Here is a 15556-nt window from a genome sequence, read left to right on the forward strand (position 1 = left end):
TATCATCGTAGTGGTTTGGCAATGTAGAAATGCTCATGTCATGTAATTCATCTATCTTCATCAAACTCAACCAAATGTCTGGGTATCCTGACTTCGATCATTCAATAATCCAACGATAGCCGACATCTACACAACAAGGAAGGCCATATATGCAAGACACAAACAACCCCCAATAGGAGATTCCTCTATTTGACACACATAAACCCACAGCCCTCCCTGGCCCTTTCGCAGGCCTTCTTCAACGCCTGTTCCTCCGCATCCGTCCATTTAACAGTCAACTCATCCCACGGTTTGCGCGAGTTGAACTCCTCCCGGAAAGTTTTGTGCATAGCCTGTAGGCGGCCGACTTCTCGTGGATCCCCGGTGCCCGAATATACCATGAACAGGGTACAAGGTGGAAGGGATTCGTAGATGCGTTGGATGTTGGCGACAGTGCGGGCTACTGTATCTGCCAGGGATTTCTGAGCATCAGCAGTAGGCTCGACCGTGCCCGAACCCGTCGGGGTGGTTTCTTCGGGAGGAGGGACCAACGTCGTCGACTCGTTGGCATTGTTCGGGTCGGGAAGACGATTGCACCACCCGCGGAGAACCTCGAGTTCTCGCATTCGGGCCCAGGTGAAATCCACTCCGCCGCCTGGAATAGATGGGTTGCTGGGATCGCCTTTCACAACGGCGGAGACGCCTTGGACTACTTCGTCGTCATTCTGGCACCCGATCGCGACGGTCGCCTGCGACCCGAATCCGCGCTCAGGGTTGCCCCAGTCTACGACGGCTCCTGTACGACCTTCGCCAGAGGTGGTTGCTTTCCCTGGGCGCGGGGAACGGCCAAGGCGCCGGAAGATGCTTTCGTTCGAGGCATCGCTTGTGCCCCACCTCTCACCCTTTTCGCATTTTTGCTTCACCAGCTCCAGCACGGCACGGGCGTCCTCCACGGAGTCGTGGCCGGTTTGGCCTTTTTGGATTTCTTTCCCGAGGTATTTCTGAGTGAGCCATTTCAGGCTGCATTTGAGTGGTGGTCCGCGAGGGTGCGGATAGATAATCGCAGTGTCAACGATGAAGGGGTGCGTAAGCTTAAGAGCGTTCAGGTCGGAATTGAGCGAGTGGCCCACCAGCACTGTGCGCGGAGTGAGAATACTGAGTAGTTTTTGTTGAATGTCGGTGAGGGTGGTCGTGACAGAATCCAATTTTTCTTTCGTGATTCCGGAAAAGCGGGTCAGGTAGTCGATGATGGGCAACTGTGGCTTCACAAGCTCATCCAACACCACTTCGCCATCCCACCGTACCAAGCTGATACGTGTAAGTTCTGATTTACCACCTTCTGTAATGCACATCTCACAATCCAATGCCAATATATCGCGACCGGCTGTTACACTGCCCTGCTGAATCTCATGCTCAGGAACTTGTCCCGCTTCCCAGCTCGGGACATGTGTATCGACCCAACCATCCTCGGTCGACTGGCCAGCTCTCTTGCGATTTTCCGCCAATGCCAACTTCTCCTTTTCAGTTGACAAGAGGGCCGGATGAAGGACATAATCGTTTTCGCGCAGATCGTCAACACTGCTAATGAATGCCGTGATAGGTGTACGCTTAGGGACGTAGCTTTTGTCTACCTTAGGCGGTTTAGGGCCCTTGCCACCACTGTCTTTGTTCTTCGGTAAGGAAGAAAGTAAGATGGCTTGAAGAGGAGAATGAACCTTGTTGTACTTTGAGTCTCCAGGGGCCCTTACGGGCCAGATATGTGGAAACATGTCCGCTAGTGGTTGTAATGGTTTCGGGAGATTGTCTCGTGTTAAAGGACGGGGGTTGAATCGGTGCGATCGATCTTCCAGCGGAATGCCTTGTTTCCAGCGAAGGAAGTTGGCCTTGTCCTCATCCCCTTCGGCCGCCTTGTCAGCACCGGAGACTTTCTGCTCAGCGTCGGGAGCTTGAGTCGATCGAGCATCCTCATCTTCAGGTTGCGGTTTCAATGGAAGGGTCCCGTCAAACATCCCCATTTCCAGACCGGGAATCATCAACACGACAACTTTTCTAATGTGTCCCGAATGCTTGATGGAGATCCACTGAGGTGCAATGCCATCCGCGAAACAGTAAAGTAATAGATTTTGGAGATCCGCGATCCGGATGGAGGATTGCAGTCGACCTTCCACATAGGTAAGCACAGGATATTTCGTCTTTTCGCCGTCAACTCTCTTCTTTTTCGTGGGTCTTTGCACCGATACACCGTCTTTCGTCTGATCATGAGTTTCTTCTGTAGGTGTCGCATCAGAACCTGCAGTAGCTATCCCGCTGTCGTCTGCCGCTTGTGACTTTGGGCCGTGAAGAAGTGATAGAGTTTGGGCTACTCCAAAGCCATTCGTATTATCGGAAGGATGTCCGACTGGATCCTCATCATCTGAGCATTCGGCTTCTCTGCGCTTGCGCTTGTTTGTTCCACCCATAGCTGGACCGGTGGTGGCCAACAAAAGCAGATATTTAGTGGCTAGATAGGTTGCAACCACTTAATCTATAGGACATGCGTGTTCCTTGTGAATAACCTTTTTGGATTACAAAACCGAACTGGGCATAAAGCAGTTTCGAAACCTCCTCGCTGGTTGTTTGTCGAGAATGCTCAGCAGAAGGGATTGGATGGACTTTTTGAGACCACGTGATGATAAGTATCCCAGACCGCAGATTTGAGTATTGAATCACGTGATGATAACGTATACGAGCTGCTTACTGACCAAACATCGCTGCTTCGAAATGAGGCCGTCAAGTCAAGCTAACAGTGTACTTCTCATTTTTGATTGATTTGTAATGCTCCCTGGGATCGATTACTACCAAATGCGAAGCCAATGGACGAAGGAAAATATCATTGCTGACTCATTTGCGATGGCGTCAGGCCGGATTATGGTTGATCCGCAACTGGCAAAGATTTCTCCGCGGAGTCGAACCAAACAGAAGCGTAAGAAACGGTACGGTGCCTTACGTACCTCCGAATCTGGGCCGATCTGATAAGCCAAAAATTCGCCTTCCGGTCTCGTGCATCCCAACTCTTCCCCTCCGTATCTCCATCGCCTTGTATACTTGAGAGGACATTGCGTCTTCTTTCTTTCTCATCCTACTCCTTGATCCCCTTTTCCTTCAAAAAAGTCCCATAGATTGTCCTCCGCCTCCTAGCTGTTACTCTATCAGCTCCCCACTAATCCGAAGGTCTACTCCACCACGCAATCTAACCCCACGACTGTGCCCCGCGATATTCTCTCTCAAGCACCATGTCGACGCTCAACGAAATCACCTCGGACGCCGACTTCTCGGCACACACCTCCTCTCTCCCTCCATCGGCCTTACTAGTCCTCTACTTCCATGCGCCATGGGCAGCTCCCTGCGCCCAGATGCGCGCCGTTCTCTCCGCCCTCGCCTCCCAGCACCCCGTCACCACCCCGCCCACCGTCTCCTTCGTGAGCATCAACGCCGAAGAACTCCCCGACATCTCCGAAGAGTACAACGTCACAGCAGTCCCCTACGTGGTTCTTATCCGCAACGGCCAGATCCTCGAATCCATTAGCGGCAGCGACGCCGTCAAGGTGCGCGATGCGGTCGAGCGGCACGCGGGCGCTGGATCGGGCGCGGGCGCAGACGGCGCGAACAAGACCGCTATCCCCCGCCCCTGACGGCTACGCCTCGCGAGAATGCCCCTGCGGCTGCTACGCAACCGCCCGCTCCCTCGACCCAGGCATTGACGCCCGAGCAGTCCAAGGAGGCGCTATTTGCACGGTTGGCGGAGCTGGTGAAGGCTGCGCCGGTTATGCTCTTCATGAAGGGCACACCTAGTGCGCCGCAGTGCGGATTCAGTCGCCAGTTGGTTGCGATCCTGCGGGAGAAGAGCGTTAAGTACGGGTTCTTCAATATTCTGGCCGATGAGGACGTCAGGCAGGGGTTGAAGGAGTTTGCGGACTGGCCTACATTTCCTCAGTTGTGGGTTGAGGGGGAGCTGGTTGGTGGATTAGATATCGTATGTTCTTCTACCGTCGCTTCTCTGATTGGAAAGTCATTGCTAACTGATATGCTTTTGCTACAGGTCAAGGAAGAGATCAACAACGACCCTGATTTCCTGAGCCAGTTCTCCGTTAACAAGGCTCCTGCTACCGCTTGAAGATATGACGGGTGCCCCTTGGTACATGATGCAAACTTCCCTTGAAACCCATTTATACTCCCATGTATTCCCTCTTCGTTAGACTTGAGATTTAGCAATGATGAATATAATCCTTTTTCGTGTTGAAATACAACTACACGTGTACAGTTATATGCTTTACCTCGACCATGTATGCGCCGCGGAATTGAGCATGGCAGGTATCGGAAGGATGAATATTGTCTGATAACCCGCCACAGTACACAGAGCTCTTATGCTTCTATAGCAGTGAATTCACAAGTTCAAGGTGGATGCTCCTTGTTGAAAACCACATCGCTAAGCTAAATTTGCGTCCGCAATACCAAGAAAAATTCTGCTTTACTCTGTTCCGTGATCCTCGGCGGTAGCTTCACCCTCTCCGGCCGCCCTGGGCGCTTTTCTGGGCCCCAGAACCCTGGTCCAGTGCCAAGTATGGTACTGGGCGTTACGACACTTTCTGAAGGTGGAGAGGACGGCGTCCTCGTCGACGTAGGCGCCGGCCAGCCACCGGTTACCCTGTTCGGTGTTGAACTGGTTACGGGCGTGGAGGACTCGACGATTTTCGAAGATGACACACTCGCCCGGGTTCAACTTCAGCTGGAAGACGTTGTAAGGGCGTTCGATTTCACTCGCAAAAGCCACGAGAGCTCGCCTGTACTCAGACCAGTGCTTGTGGATGTGCTCGTCCGAGATAATGGGCGCTTGGAAAGGGGGCGAGTAGTTGACGTGAACGATTCGGCTTTTCGGGTCGCCGTCTTCCGTCTCCAATACAGGCCAGCTGTTGTTGTAGATGTGTTCCTTGTGGTTGTATTCGTAGTTCAGGTGCAGCTTGGTCAGGTCTTCGAATCGTTCTGGTTGTCTCCAACGCACTAGATCCGCGACTCGGAAGCTGTCCACGAACAGGGACTCGCCCCGTCGCATGAGTTCTCGAGGCAATGCAGCAGCTGGAAGCCCGGGGCTCGTTCATGTACATGAGATCCATGTGGAAACCGAGGGAGACGTTGGTGTAGGCGACGTTCTTCGCCTCGGGGACGCTGCGGACATCCCATGTCGGTCCGTAGAAGGTGTTCCGCAGGGGCCCCATTTTGGTTGCAATCTTCTCAACCATCTCCCGCGAATCGGGGATATCCTTAACGAAGATGATGCCCATCAGAGCTAGATGGCGCATAGACTTGACGAATGCTGTTTCGTCATTCATGTAATCCTCGTACGAGACCCAGTACTGACTCTCTTTCATGGACTTCTTGTCCCAGAGAAATCGACGCCTCATCGTGCCCGTATCCGATCTGGGAGGGTTGGCCCTGTGGTCTTTAAACATTGCCACATCATAGTGGGACACATGGTCCGGGCCCCATCCCTCGATATCAGTCGACCACTTTATCCGCAGCTTCTTGCCATCCCATTGAACGTCCCGAGGGACAATTACCGGAGAGATGTCCGCAGTGCGGAACTTGCGCTGTTTCGAATGCTCGTCTACGCAGAGGTTGCATTTACAGGCATCGCGTAGGAGCATGTACCTGAAGCCGCGGGCCTCTCCGTCAATCATGACATCCAGTTTGGCTTTTAGTAGCCTGATCCCTTCCGGGGCGGGCTTTCCCAAATATTCTTGAGCATAGTCATTATAACCATGTTTTGAGATCACTCTGTTCAGGTCAAGGTAGTCTGTCTTGAGCCCTGTGCCTGTTCCGTAGATGGGGGTAAATAGCTCCGTCGGGCGAGGAATGGGCGTGGAGGGATACTCCGCCATGGTAGCCGGGCGAGAGGTCTTACAATCCGGCTCATGGTGTGTCAGCGGTGCTTCGATGGCCCGCAATGCTGAACAATGTCTGCAGGAACGGGAGGGATGTCGATGTTTACAGAGTAGTGTCATGCAATCCGTCAACGGAGTCGGGTGTGTCTAGTTTCCACGCCGAGGTTACAGACCGTATCTGGATTAGTGTGAATGCCGCCTTAGCAGACCAACTGAATTCCTCTCAGAGAGATGGCGATGCCGCTGCTCGCTTGGTACGTCACCTCTGGATGTCCTGAAGGAGCAGGCAGGATGACATTGATGCAATACCTAATGCGAGAATCTCCTCCTGAGGCCGAGATTGATTGCATAATGTTATCCATGGTCAATACCTCAAACCTGCCCGCCAACGTCCGTCAGCTGTGTCAGTGACTACTGCATACGTCACGATAGAAAGTCCTGCCATTGGTGGTATAATTATACCCAGCATGAGGCATAGAGTAAGAATGCCTATCTTGACAATCAAAGCATTCCAGAATTCCAGACAGTATCGCTGAGAAAAGGTCGCAACTGTAGCATAGCAGCAGAACGGAGATGACCCATACGTAGCGTTCCCTTTACGTATTGTTTACCCAACAAGAACCATCCTGCTCCATCCCCCAGAACCTGATTTATCCACAGCTTATCGGCGACGTGCAAGCCTAATTCCATCCCATAAATCCTTTTATCAATTGCTGCAACACTACAAAATCGCCGTTAGGATCATCCATCCCATCTGATGAAAGGTCCTGGTCACCAAGTTTGCGCTGACGATCTCCGACCACTCCCGACACCGACAGCCCAGCCTAGTCCAAGCCCTTTGCTTCACATATCACATGCATGTCGGCCGGGGGCGAACACCTCAAGGATGAGGTACGTCTGGCACTAAAGTCCTGCAGTCGTTTAGCATCGACCCCCTTGGGCCGTCAATCCAAATACTAACATGAGAAAAGGGCACGCGACGCCAAGTCGTTCTCTCAGGTGGAATCGCCGGGCTGGTCTCGCGGTGAGTCCAACATCCGCTCTACCGTTCTGAATTGAAATCGCAGCAACTCATCCACCACCCTTCCTAAAACAGATTCTGCGTCGCCCCTCTCGACGTCGTCAAGATCCGCCTCCAACTACAGATTCACTCCCTCTCCGACCCGGCCTCCCACCGCGATGTAGTCGGTCCAATATACAAGGGGACCCTCTCCACCATGAGGGCGATCTTCAAACAAGAGGGGATAACAGTGCGCTTTCCTTATTCCCCGCCCAACCATCAAGAAAGGGAAAAAAAAAAAAAAAAAAAAAAAAAAAGCTAATGGATCCTGGCAACAGGGCCTCTGGAAAGGCAACATCCCTGCCGAACTCATGTACGTCTGCTACGGCGCCCTGCAGTTCACAGCCTACCGCACCACAACCCAAGTCCTCGCACAACTCGATCCGCACCGTCTCCCACCCGCGCTGGAATCCTTCGTCTCAGGCGCTGTAGCCGGCGGCCTAGCTACGGCGTCGACGTACCCGCTCGATCTGCTGCGAACGCGCTTCGCGGCCCAGGGCACCGAGCGCATCTATACCTCGCTGCTGGCGTCGGTGCAGGACATTGCGCGGAAGGAAGGGCCGGCGGGGTTCTTCCGGGGATGCAGTGCGGCTATTGGCCAGATCGTCCCGTACATGGGGCTGTTTTTCGCGACGTATGAGTCGTTGAGGCCGGTGCTGTCCGGGCTGGAGAACATGCCGTTCGGGTCCGGTGATGCCGCTGCAGGAGTCATTGCCAGTGTTCTGGCCAAGACCGGGGTGTTTCCGCTTGACCTCGTGCGAAAGCGACTCCAGGTCCAGGGCCCAACCCGCACACTGTATGTGCATCGCAATATCCCCGAATACCGCGGCGTATTTAGCACCATCGCTATGATAGTGCGTACCCAGGGAGTCCGGGGCCTCTACCGGGGACTGACGGTGAGTTTGATCAAGGCCGCACCAGCAAGTGCCATCACCATGTGGACTTACGAGCGATCTTTAAAACTCCTCCGCGACTTCCGCGTCGCTGAATGACTTGATGAAACAACCCATCTGTAATATTATCTACTTGTACAATAGTCCTTGTTTGAGCCTGTACCGTCCTCACGAACATAGACAAACAGTGGCATACTGGATTATTTCTAATACTTCGCGATAACTGCCTGTTTCTTTTTTACAGGAAAGTTTAAAAACTGAAGATCAACGCTAGGAAAAGCATTAACAAGAGGGGTTGTCGCAAGCGGAAGGATGGAATACAGTCAGAGCCTGGCAGGAAAAACAGAGACACAGGAAGCGGATTCATCGGAAGATGGCGAGCGGACAAAGCAAGAAAGGGCGATTTAGTACTCGACCCCTTCTTCCTCTGGCTCCATACCATCGCTGGCGACCTCCTCATAGTCCTTCTCCAATGCGGCCAGATCCTCACGAGCTTCGGAGAACTCGCCCTCCTCCATACCTTCACCCACATACCAATGCACAAAGGCACGCTTCGAGTACATGAGGTCGAACTTGTGATCGAGACGACCCCACGCCTCGGCAATAGAAGTGGTGTTGGACAGCATGCTGACGGAGCGGTCGACGGGGCCAGCTCGCTGCCAGGAACACGCACTGGCTTCTGATAGTTGATACCCAGCTTGAAGCCGGTGGGGCACCATTCGACCAGGTTGAAGGATGCCTTTGCCTTGAGGGCGGCAACAGCTTGAGTGCAGTCGCGAGGAACGACATCACCACGGTACAGAAGGGCAACGGCCATGTACTTGCCGTTACGAGGATCGCACACGACCATCTGGTTGTTGGGCTCAAAGCCTGCAGCAAAAGTCAGTTATGGTGATTTGTCCCAAATTTGCCAGCGAGGAGAAGAAAACGACAATGCACATACACTGGAAGGTAAGATCCTGCACCTTGAAGCTCTCATGGGAACTGCGGTTGCTCGAAACTACAGGCGCATAAGAGATCAGGGGATAGTGAATACGAGGGAATGGCACCAGATTTGTCTGGAACTCAGTCAAATCGACATTGAGAGCGCCATCGAATCGGAGACTCGAGGTGATAGAGCTGACTACCTGGGCGATCAGACGGTTCAGGTGCTCATAGCCAGGGCGGGGAATGTCCAAGTTGCGACGGCAGATATCGTAGACAGCTTCGTTGTCAACCAAAAAGGTGCAGTCCGAGTTCTCAATAGTGCTGTGAGTGGACAAGACGGCATTGTAGGGTTCAACGACGGCAGTCGACACGCGGGGGGAGGGGTAGATGGAGAACTCCAGCTTGGATTTCTTGCCATATTCGGCCGAAAGACGCTCCAGGAGCAGTGCACCAAAGCCAGACCCGGTACCACCGCCAAAGGAGTGGAAGATCAAGAACCCCTGCAACGAGTTGCAGTTGTCTGTTCAAAATCAGTGAGAAAGTCAGTCCGGTTAGCGGCGTGCGATGGAGCCTACCGGCAACGCGACGAACTCGATCAACGACGCTATCCACGAGTTCCTTGCCAACGGTATAATGACCGCGAGCATCTGCCATGTATTAGCCCTTACTCTCCTTGCGAACACAACCTTCGGCTCACAGTTGTTGGCGGCATCTTCCTTTCCGCTGATCAAGAGTTCGGGGTGGAAGAGCTGGCGGTAAGTGCCAGTGCGGATCTCGTCAATAGGCTACTATAGTCAGCGTAGATGCTCATCTTCCATCCGATCCTGGATTCAGATCTGAGTTGTGGCGCACCGATGGATCAAGATCAACGAAGATAGAGCGAGGTACGTATTTGCCGCTGTTCGTCTCGGTGAAGAAGGTTTCAAAAGAGCCTCCGTTGTTGTGCGATTCAGGCAGCTCGGGATCGAGACGCCCGTCAGCCTTGAGACCATGCTCTAGAAGGTACCTGCATGACAAGCAAGTCTATTAGCCCAAGCAATTGCACCCAAAGACCATCATAAGCGATAGTGTCAGCAGAACAAAAAGCGGTGAGTCCTCACAGTTCCCAGGCACTGTTACCAAGCTGAGTACCAGCCTGGCCAATATGGATATGGCAAACCTAGGATACCGCGACAAGATACGTCAGAATCTCCATGTAATAAAGAAGCACGTGGTCGATATTTTAGACGTTGACAGGGATCAGGCCATCCCAAGTTATGCTTCAGGAGGGGCGAACGTGCGGGGGAGAAGGGGGCATACCTCGCCTCGCATGGTGATGATTCAACGCAGACTTCAAAGGAGAAGAGAAGACGACTCCTGATAGCCGGTTTTGAGACAACAGACTGAATCTGGCGAAAAGAAGATAGCAGAGTATTGATGAAGAGGACGTGAAGAACGAGAGAGAGAAGGAAGACAGTCTGGAAGGCGGTCGGTAGATAGTTCAGGAAGGTGCACTGATGGTTTGCGCCTACCCGTTGCAGGTGGAGACCGTCAACAATCAACAACACCACGAGTAGCCAATCAGCGCTTGTCTTTGCTGTAAAGTGGTTTGCGCGCGGATCCTACTAAGCCTAGAGCTTTGTTTGTTTATTGCGTTACAAACGCCTCATAAGAGGCACCTCATAGATGCATCAGGCAACCTCTGAACTTGTAGAGTTTGTCATGGCTTGTCTGAACATTTTACCTACCTTCTTACCACGTGCCGCTTTCCCAATGGAATGTGGGGATCTGTAGGATATTTATTACGCGTCCTGCCGATTGAGGAGCTCCCGGGGCCTCAGTATATAAGCACAGACCAAGACTTATGAAAGCATATCTGGACTTCGACAAGGTATGCAGAAGGAGGTCATCGCATTTCTCACTTATGTGCTGTCTATGGCTAAACGGCCTTCTGGGTAGTTCTTGGTTCCGTAGGGAATTTTCCCGACACCCCAGATTGGGGAGCGCATCACTGCCTTCTCAGGATACAGGATAGTCGCCGATTCAAAGCGGATGTCGTATGGACTACGGAGTGCATAGGTCAGGTTTATCGCATTATCAGTTCTTCCAAACAAGGTGTATTGAGAGACATCTGTCCAACATGTGATCAACTTCTCCGTACAATAACAACAACCAAACAATTCGAGTCAACTACCTTAGCTGGTTACAGCATAGTACTGAACGGCGGATTCACCAAGATCGAAAAGCACTTAGGAGATAGGGGTCTGTAGATCTTCGGAAGGCGGGGTGAGACACGTCAATGCAAATGATGTCAAAGGCTGCCGGGAATTAGAGATTGGGCCTGCTCATTCGTTGCAATTCACTAGGTTTATCCTGAAGCAAAAGAACTATTGCTATAATACATATTGTCTAGACAGTGCTTCGGTAAGTAGGCTAGTAAATATCTGGAATAGCTGTCCAACTATATATTTAGATATTAAAGACCCTCCATGCTGTGAGGGTCTTAAGAGCCCATAGTAATAATACTCTTGAAACCGGTAGCCCTGCATTCAAACAAACTTTTTTGTGGCTTTCCTTGGGAGTGGAGCATCCGCTTGTACTTACGTACGGAGGGAGTCCTCCGTAGCTGATGAGCAACCTCCTGTAGGTATATCCATTTAGTTATTGTCACTGAAGATATAGGTTCTCATAAGGTACTCTGCAAACTAAAACATCTGAGCTTCATGCTAGAATCCTAAGAGATTCCCTATTGACGATGATTCGTTATGAAAACTGGGCCTGGCATCGTCATCTCCCACCTCTCCAAACTCCAAAGAAGTCTCCCCAACAGCCCCACCGAGTGTCTCGAATGGGAGACCACAAGTGCCTGAGGTGGCGTCGATGGCGTTTCTTGGCAGTGGCCACGTCTTCTTTGCATGGATTACCAAAGGGCCCTTACATGACGTTGATACTTAGAGAAATTGCACAGCTGACACTGCAATAATATTAATTTATGAGAGAATATAGAGGCAGTCCACTCACTGACTGTGTAAGATGAGGAAAAAATGACCTAGGACGAAGGAGATTGATATATTCTGAGTTTACGATTATTGTACCCTAATGCGGCGAAGAGTCGCCTAAGATCCATCGCCATGCTCTATGGGTCCATGAATCAATATCTTTTATGGGTCTAGGGACCACTCACCCAAAATAACTCCCACCACGGTCTGATATCGAGACTGAACACTCAGATCTCTTCACGTATCGAATCAGATCATTCTTGCGGAGGCAACCTACCGACCTTTAATCAACCGAGAAAAGGCCTGGACTTGAAAATCTCTTACTCGAGCTGGTCTCCTCTGGGTCCTCCCGTCCGATCGCCGTTTCTCCTCAATTCCGTCGCTTGTCAAGTAGACTAAAAGCTCCTTCTCTCGCTCTCTTTCTTCTCTACATATGATGCTGGCTGGTCGGCCACTCGAATAACCTCCCCTCTCCTATCCTTATCCTGTGATCCGCTCTCTTTCTTGTCGGTTGTCGTTCTTTTGGCAGGCCATATCATATCATCTCATCTTATCTTATCTCTCTCTGCACTTTCAAATATACTCATTTCTTTTGAAGAGTTATTTTCCACCATCAATCTTACCTGCATACAACTTGCTTGAATTAATTCCCCGTCTCTCAAGTGACTGCGCCCTTTGGCTTCCCCGTTGCTCTTAGTTGGTCACCATCAATCTCCTTTCTGCTCTTAAGAATCCGCTATCTCTTATTTATATGGCCCCTCATTGATCGCTGGCCATCTACTACTGCTTTCGCTCTATAATTCAAGGTTCTAACCTTGTTTTCAGCTTAATCCATTGGTTTTTAAGTTCTCCCGAGTATCTATATCTAGCCTGGTGCTAGTATGTCCACCCCCGTCGAGGAGCACCCTGCTCCTAGATATATAGACGAAAAGAGAAAAGAGAGGTTGGATGATGTTGACGTCTCCGCGTCCGATGATGGCACCTATGTCCATGATGGCTCTGCCGTCAGTAACCACAATCACCTCAGGGTTGACACCTCCTATGATGACACCCAGAGATTGCCCTTGCGCTCACCTTCGGCCGCGCGAGAACGATCCCTACGTCTAGAGGATGACCTGGCTTTGCTCGAGGCGGAGCGTGTCGCATCTCGTTCGACCCATGAGGAGATGGAAAAGGGAAGCAAAGCGGAGTCCATCTCGCGAATTCGTTCGCATCGCTCGCGCAATGTCGACGAATTTGATGAAGCCACAAATCCACTGCACGAGAAGGCCGCCGTCTACAACCCGCCTGAAAATCCAAATACAAAGATTTCCAAGTTCATTAAGAAGGTTCATGAGTCGAGCTTCATCATTCGCTATATCACCTATATCGTCCCGCTTGTTGTGATCCTTCTCATTCCCTTGCTTGTTGGGGCTTTGGCCTTTCCTGATGCCAATGTTGGAGGTGTCTCTCTGCTTTGGTTCTCCGTCTGGCTGGAGATTGTCTGGTTGACACTCTGGGCCGGCAGAGTACGTATCTATTCTATTCAAATCTTTTCCTTGAAAGACCATTAACTCGATCTAGATTGTGGCTAAATTCATTCCCATCCCTGTGGCGTTGCTTGCGAGTATCTTCACCAACAATGCGAAAAAATGGCGTGACTTGGCTAAGCAGTTGGAGCTTCATGCGACCCTCTTCTTCTGGTGGTTGGGCGTGGAAATCTCGTTCTTGCCCACCATGAAGAATCACCACGTTGATGGAAATTCCGCCACCCGCAGCTGGGAAAACTCTGTCAACAAGATCATCATCTCCATTTTCGTCTGGACCATTTTGAACCTTATCGAAAAGATCATCATCCAGCTCATCGCCATCAGCTTCCACTTGCGTACCTATGCTGATCGCATTGAAATCAACAAGTTCCAGATTGGCAGTCTCACCAAGCTGTATGCCTTTTCAAAAGCAAAGATCGAGGCTGATGACGACGAATTCGAGGAGAAGAATGATCAGAGTGGCAGCGGCACCAAGACGCCGTTGCGCGTTCCCATGCAATATGCCGGAAAGGCACAGCGTATCGCCAAGGGCGCACTGAACAGAGTCACGGATGTGGCGGGTGCAGTCGCCGCTGATTTCACCGGCCGCAAGGCTACGAGCAGCAGCCACCCCTACCAGGTTGTTTTGACCCTGCTGCGCACGACTACCGGCTGTCAGGCTCTGGCAAGACGGCTCTACCGAACCTTTGTACGAGATGGTTTTGAAACCGTGTTTTCCGGGGATTTGAAAGAGGCATTCGACAACAACGAGGAAGCCGAGGCTGCATTCACCATGTTCGACAAGGATATGAATGGCGATATCTCGATGGAAGAGCTGGAGGCAGTCTGTGTGGAGATTGGACGGGAGCGTAAATCGATCACTGCATCTTTGAAAGATCTCGATTCCGTCGTATCGAGACTTGACAATGTGATGGAGTTCTTCGTCATTGTCATCGCACTCATTGTCTTCTTGTCGCTGATTTCGACATCGGCCGCTGGTGTACTTACCTCTGCAGGCTCGAGTGTCCTTGCATTGTCCTGGCTGTTCTCTGCCACTGCACAGGAGTTCCTCCAATCAGTCGTTTTCGTTTTCGTCAAGCACCCCTTCGACGTGGGAGACCGTGTCACCATCTACGGTAACGCCGGAGATGCTGGCCTTGGTGATGACTACTTTGTCAAGCAGATCTCCCTCCTGTATACCGAGTTCAAGAAGATGCAAGGCCACGTCGTCCAGGCACCTAACAGTTACCTCAATACTCTCTTCATCCTCAACCAACGTCGCTCAGGCGCTCTCGCCGAAGCCATCCCCATCGTGATCAAATACGGCACGACGCTCGAACAGATCGACGCGCTGCGCCAACGCCTGCTGGAGTTTGTCCGCAGTGAAAAGCGCGAGTTCCAGACCAACATCCTCACCGAAATGCGCCAGGTCACCGAAAACTTCTCGGTGACTCTCAACGTCGTCTTTTTCTACAAATCCAACTGGCAGAATGAAGGCCTGCGTCTGCAACGCCGCAACAAGTTTATCTGCATGCTCATGACCGCCCTGCAGGAGATCGGCATCGAGGGCCCACGCATGAACCTCCAGGGTGCGAGCGTCGACTTCCCCGTTCACGTTCGCTACAACGGCCAAAACCAGCAATTCGCTCCCCCACCCGGCACCAGCGATGGTCGGCCCCCAGCTACGCCACTCAGCGAAAAGGAGTACCACGACCAGCCAGGCACCGGCACCGCCAATCGCCACCCCTCGATCCTCCGCAAAGGGATGAACACCGCTGCCGCCCGCGCTCGTGGCGAATCCATCTCCCGCAAACACGTCGACTTCTCACTCGGCATGCGCGACGTCTCCTCCATGGATGTCATGGGTGATGTCTTTGAAGGCCGCGGCCGCCACGTTGACGAAGTTGTCCGCCTCGCGAACCGCGAGAACGACGAACGGCGCATCCAGGAAGTAGAGGAGGAGGAAGAGGAAGAGCGCAGGAGCCGCGCCTCGTTGTCCAAGACCCGCACCTCCAACTCCGGCCGCAGCGCCCACGCGGCCACCGGTTCCGATGGCCGTCGCTCTACCGACTCCCACGGCGGCCACAGCATCTCCTCCATCAGCCGCAACCGCTTCTTCCGCCATCGCACACACCCCGTCCACGAGCAGGAGGACATGATGGAACAGGGACGGTCTGACATCGGCCCGGCGCTGTCTCAGATCCGCACCGTTTCACCTTCTGCTCGCTCGACAGATGACCGGGGTACCACTATCAACCGGCAGCCGACGGGACATTGATCGCACCACAGCTAT

The 15556-nt window shown here is 52.2% G+C and overlaps 6 protein-coding genes across 6 annotated transcripts; 3 read left to right on the forward strand and 3 right to left on the reverse strand.

Moving 5' to 3' along the window:
* Positions 1-31: 31 nt before the first annotated feature.
* P174DRAFT_500835 (RNA exonuclease) lies at positions 32-2771 on the reverse strand. Its single transcript, XM_024830997.1, has one exon. It carries the CDS (start codon positions 2436-2438, stop codon positions 186-188), a length of 2253 nt encoding a protein of 750 aa, XP_024687917.1. The 5' UTR covers positions 2439-2771; the 3' UTR covers positions 32-185.
* Positions 2772-3036: 265 nt separating this feature from the next.
* On the forward strand, positions 3037-4372 carry P174DRAFT_437762 (PICOT family protein). Its single transcript, XM_024826383.1, has 3 exons — positions 3037-3575; positions 3668-3991; positions 4058-4372. Exons 1-3 carry the CDS (start codon positions 3252-3254, stop codon positions 4130-4132), a joined length of 723 nt encoding a protein of 240 aa, XP_024687918.1. The 5' UTR covers positions 3037-3251; the 3' UTR covers positions 4133-4372.
* Positions 4373-4486: 114 nt separating this feature from the next.
* On the reverse strand, positions 4487-5979 carry P174DRAFT_509316 (putative Gamma-butyrobetaine hydroxylase subfamily; the record flags this gene model as incomplete). The annotated part of the gene is made up of 4 exons (XM_024831541.1): positions 5887-5979; positions 5138-5821; positions 5055-5105; positions 4487-5028 (listed from the first exon to the last, which is right to left on the reverse strand). The coding sequence occupies exons 1-4, from the start codon at positions 5927-5929 to the stop codon at positions 4487-4489; spliced, it is 1320 nt and encodes a 439-aa protein (XP_024687919.1). The 5' UTR covers positions 5930-5979.
* Positions 5980-6991: 1012 nt separating this feature from the next.
* P174DRAFT_361790 (thiamine transporter TPC1) lies at positions 6992-7949 on the forward strand (the record flags this gene model as incomplete). Its single annotated transcript, XM_024821809.1, has 2 exons — positions 6992-7147; positions 7236-7949. Coding segments are annotated over 2 exons (870 nt in total), but the record flags the coding sequence as incomplete, so codon positions are not given.
* Positions 7950-8024: 75 nt separating this feature from the next.
* Positions 8025-10354, reverse strand: P174DRAFT_45396 (tubulin alpha chain). The gene is made up of 7 exons (XM_024829192.1): positions 10077-10354; positions 9878-9936; positions 9630-9783; positions 9475-9562; positions 9353-9424; positions 8794-9297; positions 8025-8720 (listed from the first exon to the last, which is right to left on the reverse strand). The coding sequence occupies exons 1-7, from the start codon at positions 10086-10088 to the stop codon at positions 8101-8103; spliced, it is 1509 nt and encodes a 502-aa protein (XP_024687921.1). The 5' UTR covers positions 10089-10354; the 3' UTR covers positions 8025-8100.
* A 2282-nt stretch (positions 10355-12636) lies between these two features.
* On the forward strand, positions 12637-15541 carry P174DRAFT_361070 (Mechanosensitive ion channel family; the record flags this gene model as incomplete). The annotated part of the gene is made up of 2 exons (XM_024821761.1): positions 12637-13263; positions 13319-15541. The coding sequence occupies 2 exons, from the start codon at positions 12637-12639 to the stop codon at positions 15539-15541; spliced, it is 2850 nt and encodes a 949-aa protein (XP_024687922.1).
* Positions 15542-15556: the final 15 nt, after the last annotated feature.

Source organism: Aspergillus novofumigatus, assembly GCF_002847465.1.
Source record: "Aspergillus novofumigatus IBT 16806 chromosome Unknown P174scaffold_1, whole genome shotgun sequence".
NCBI classification, from domain to species: Eukaryota; Fungi; Ascomycota; class Eurotiomycetes; order Eurotiales; family Aspergillaceae; genus Aspergillus; species Aspergillus novofumigatus.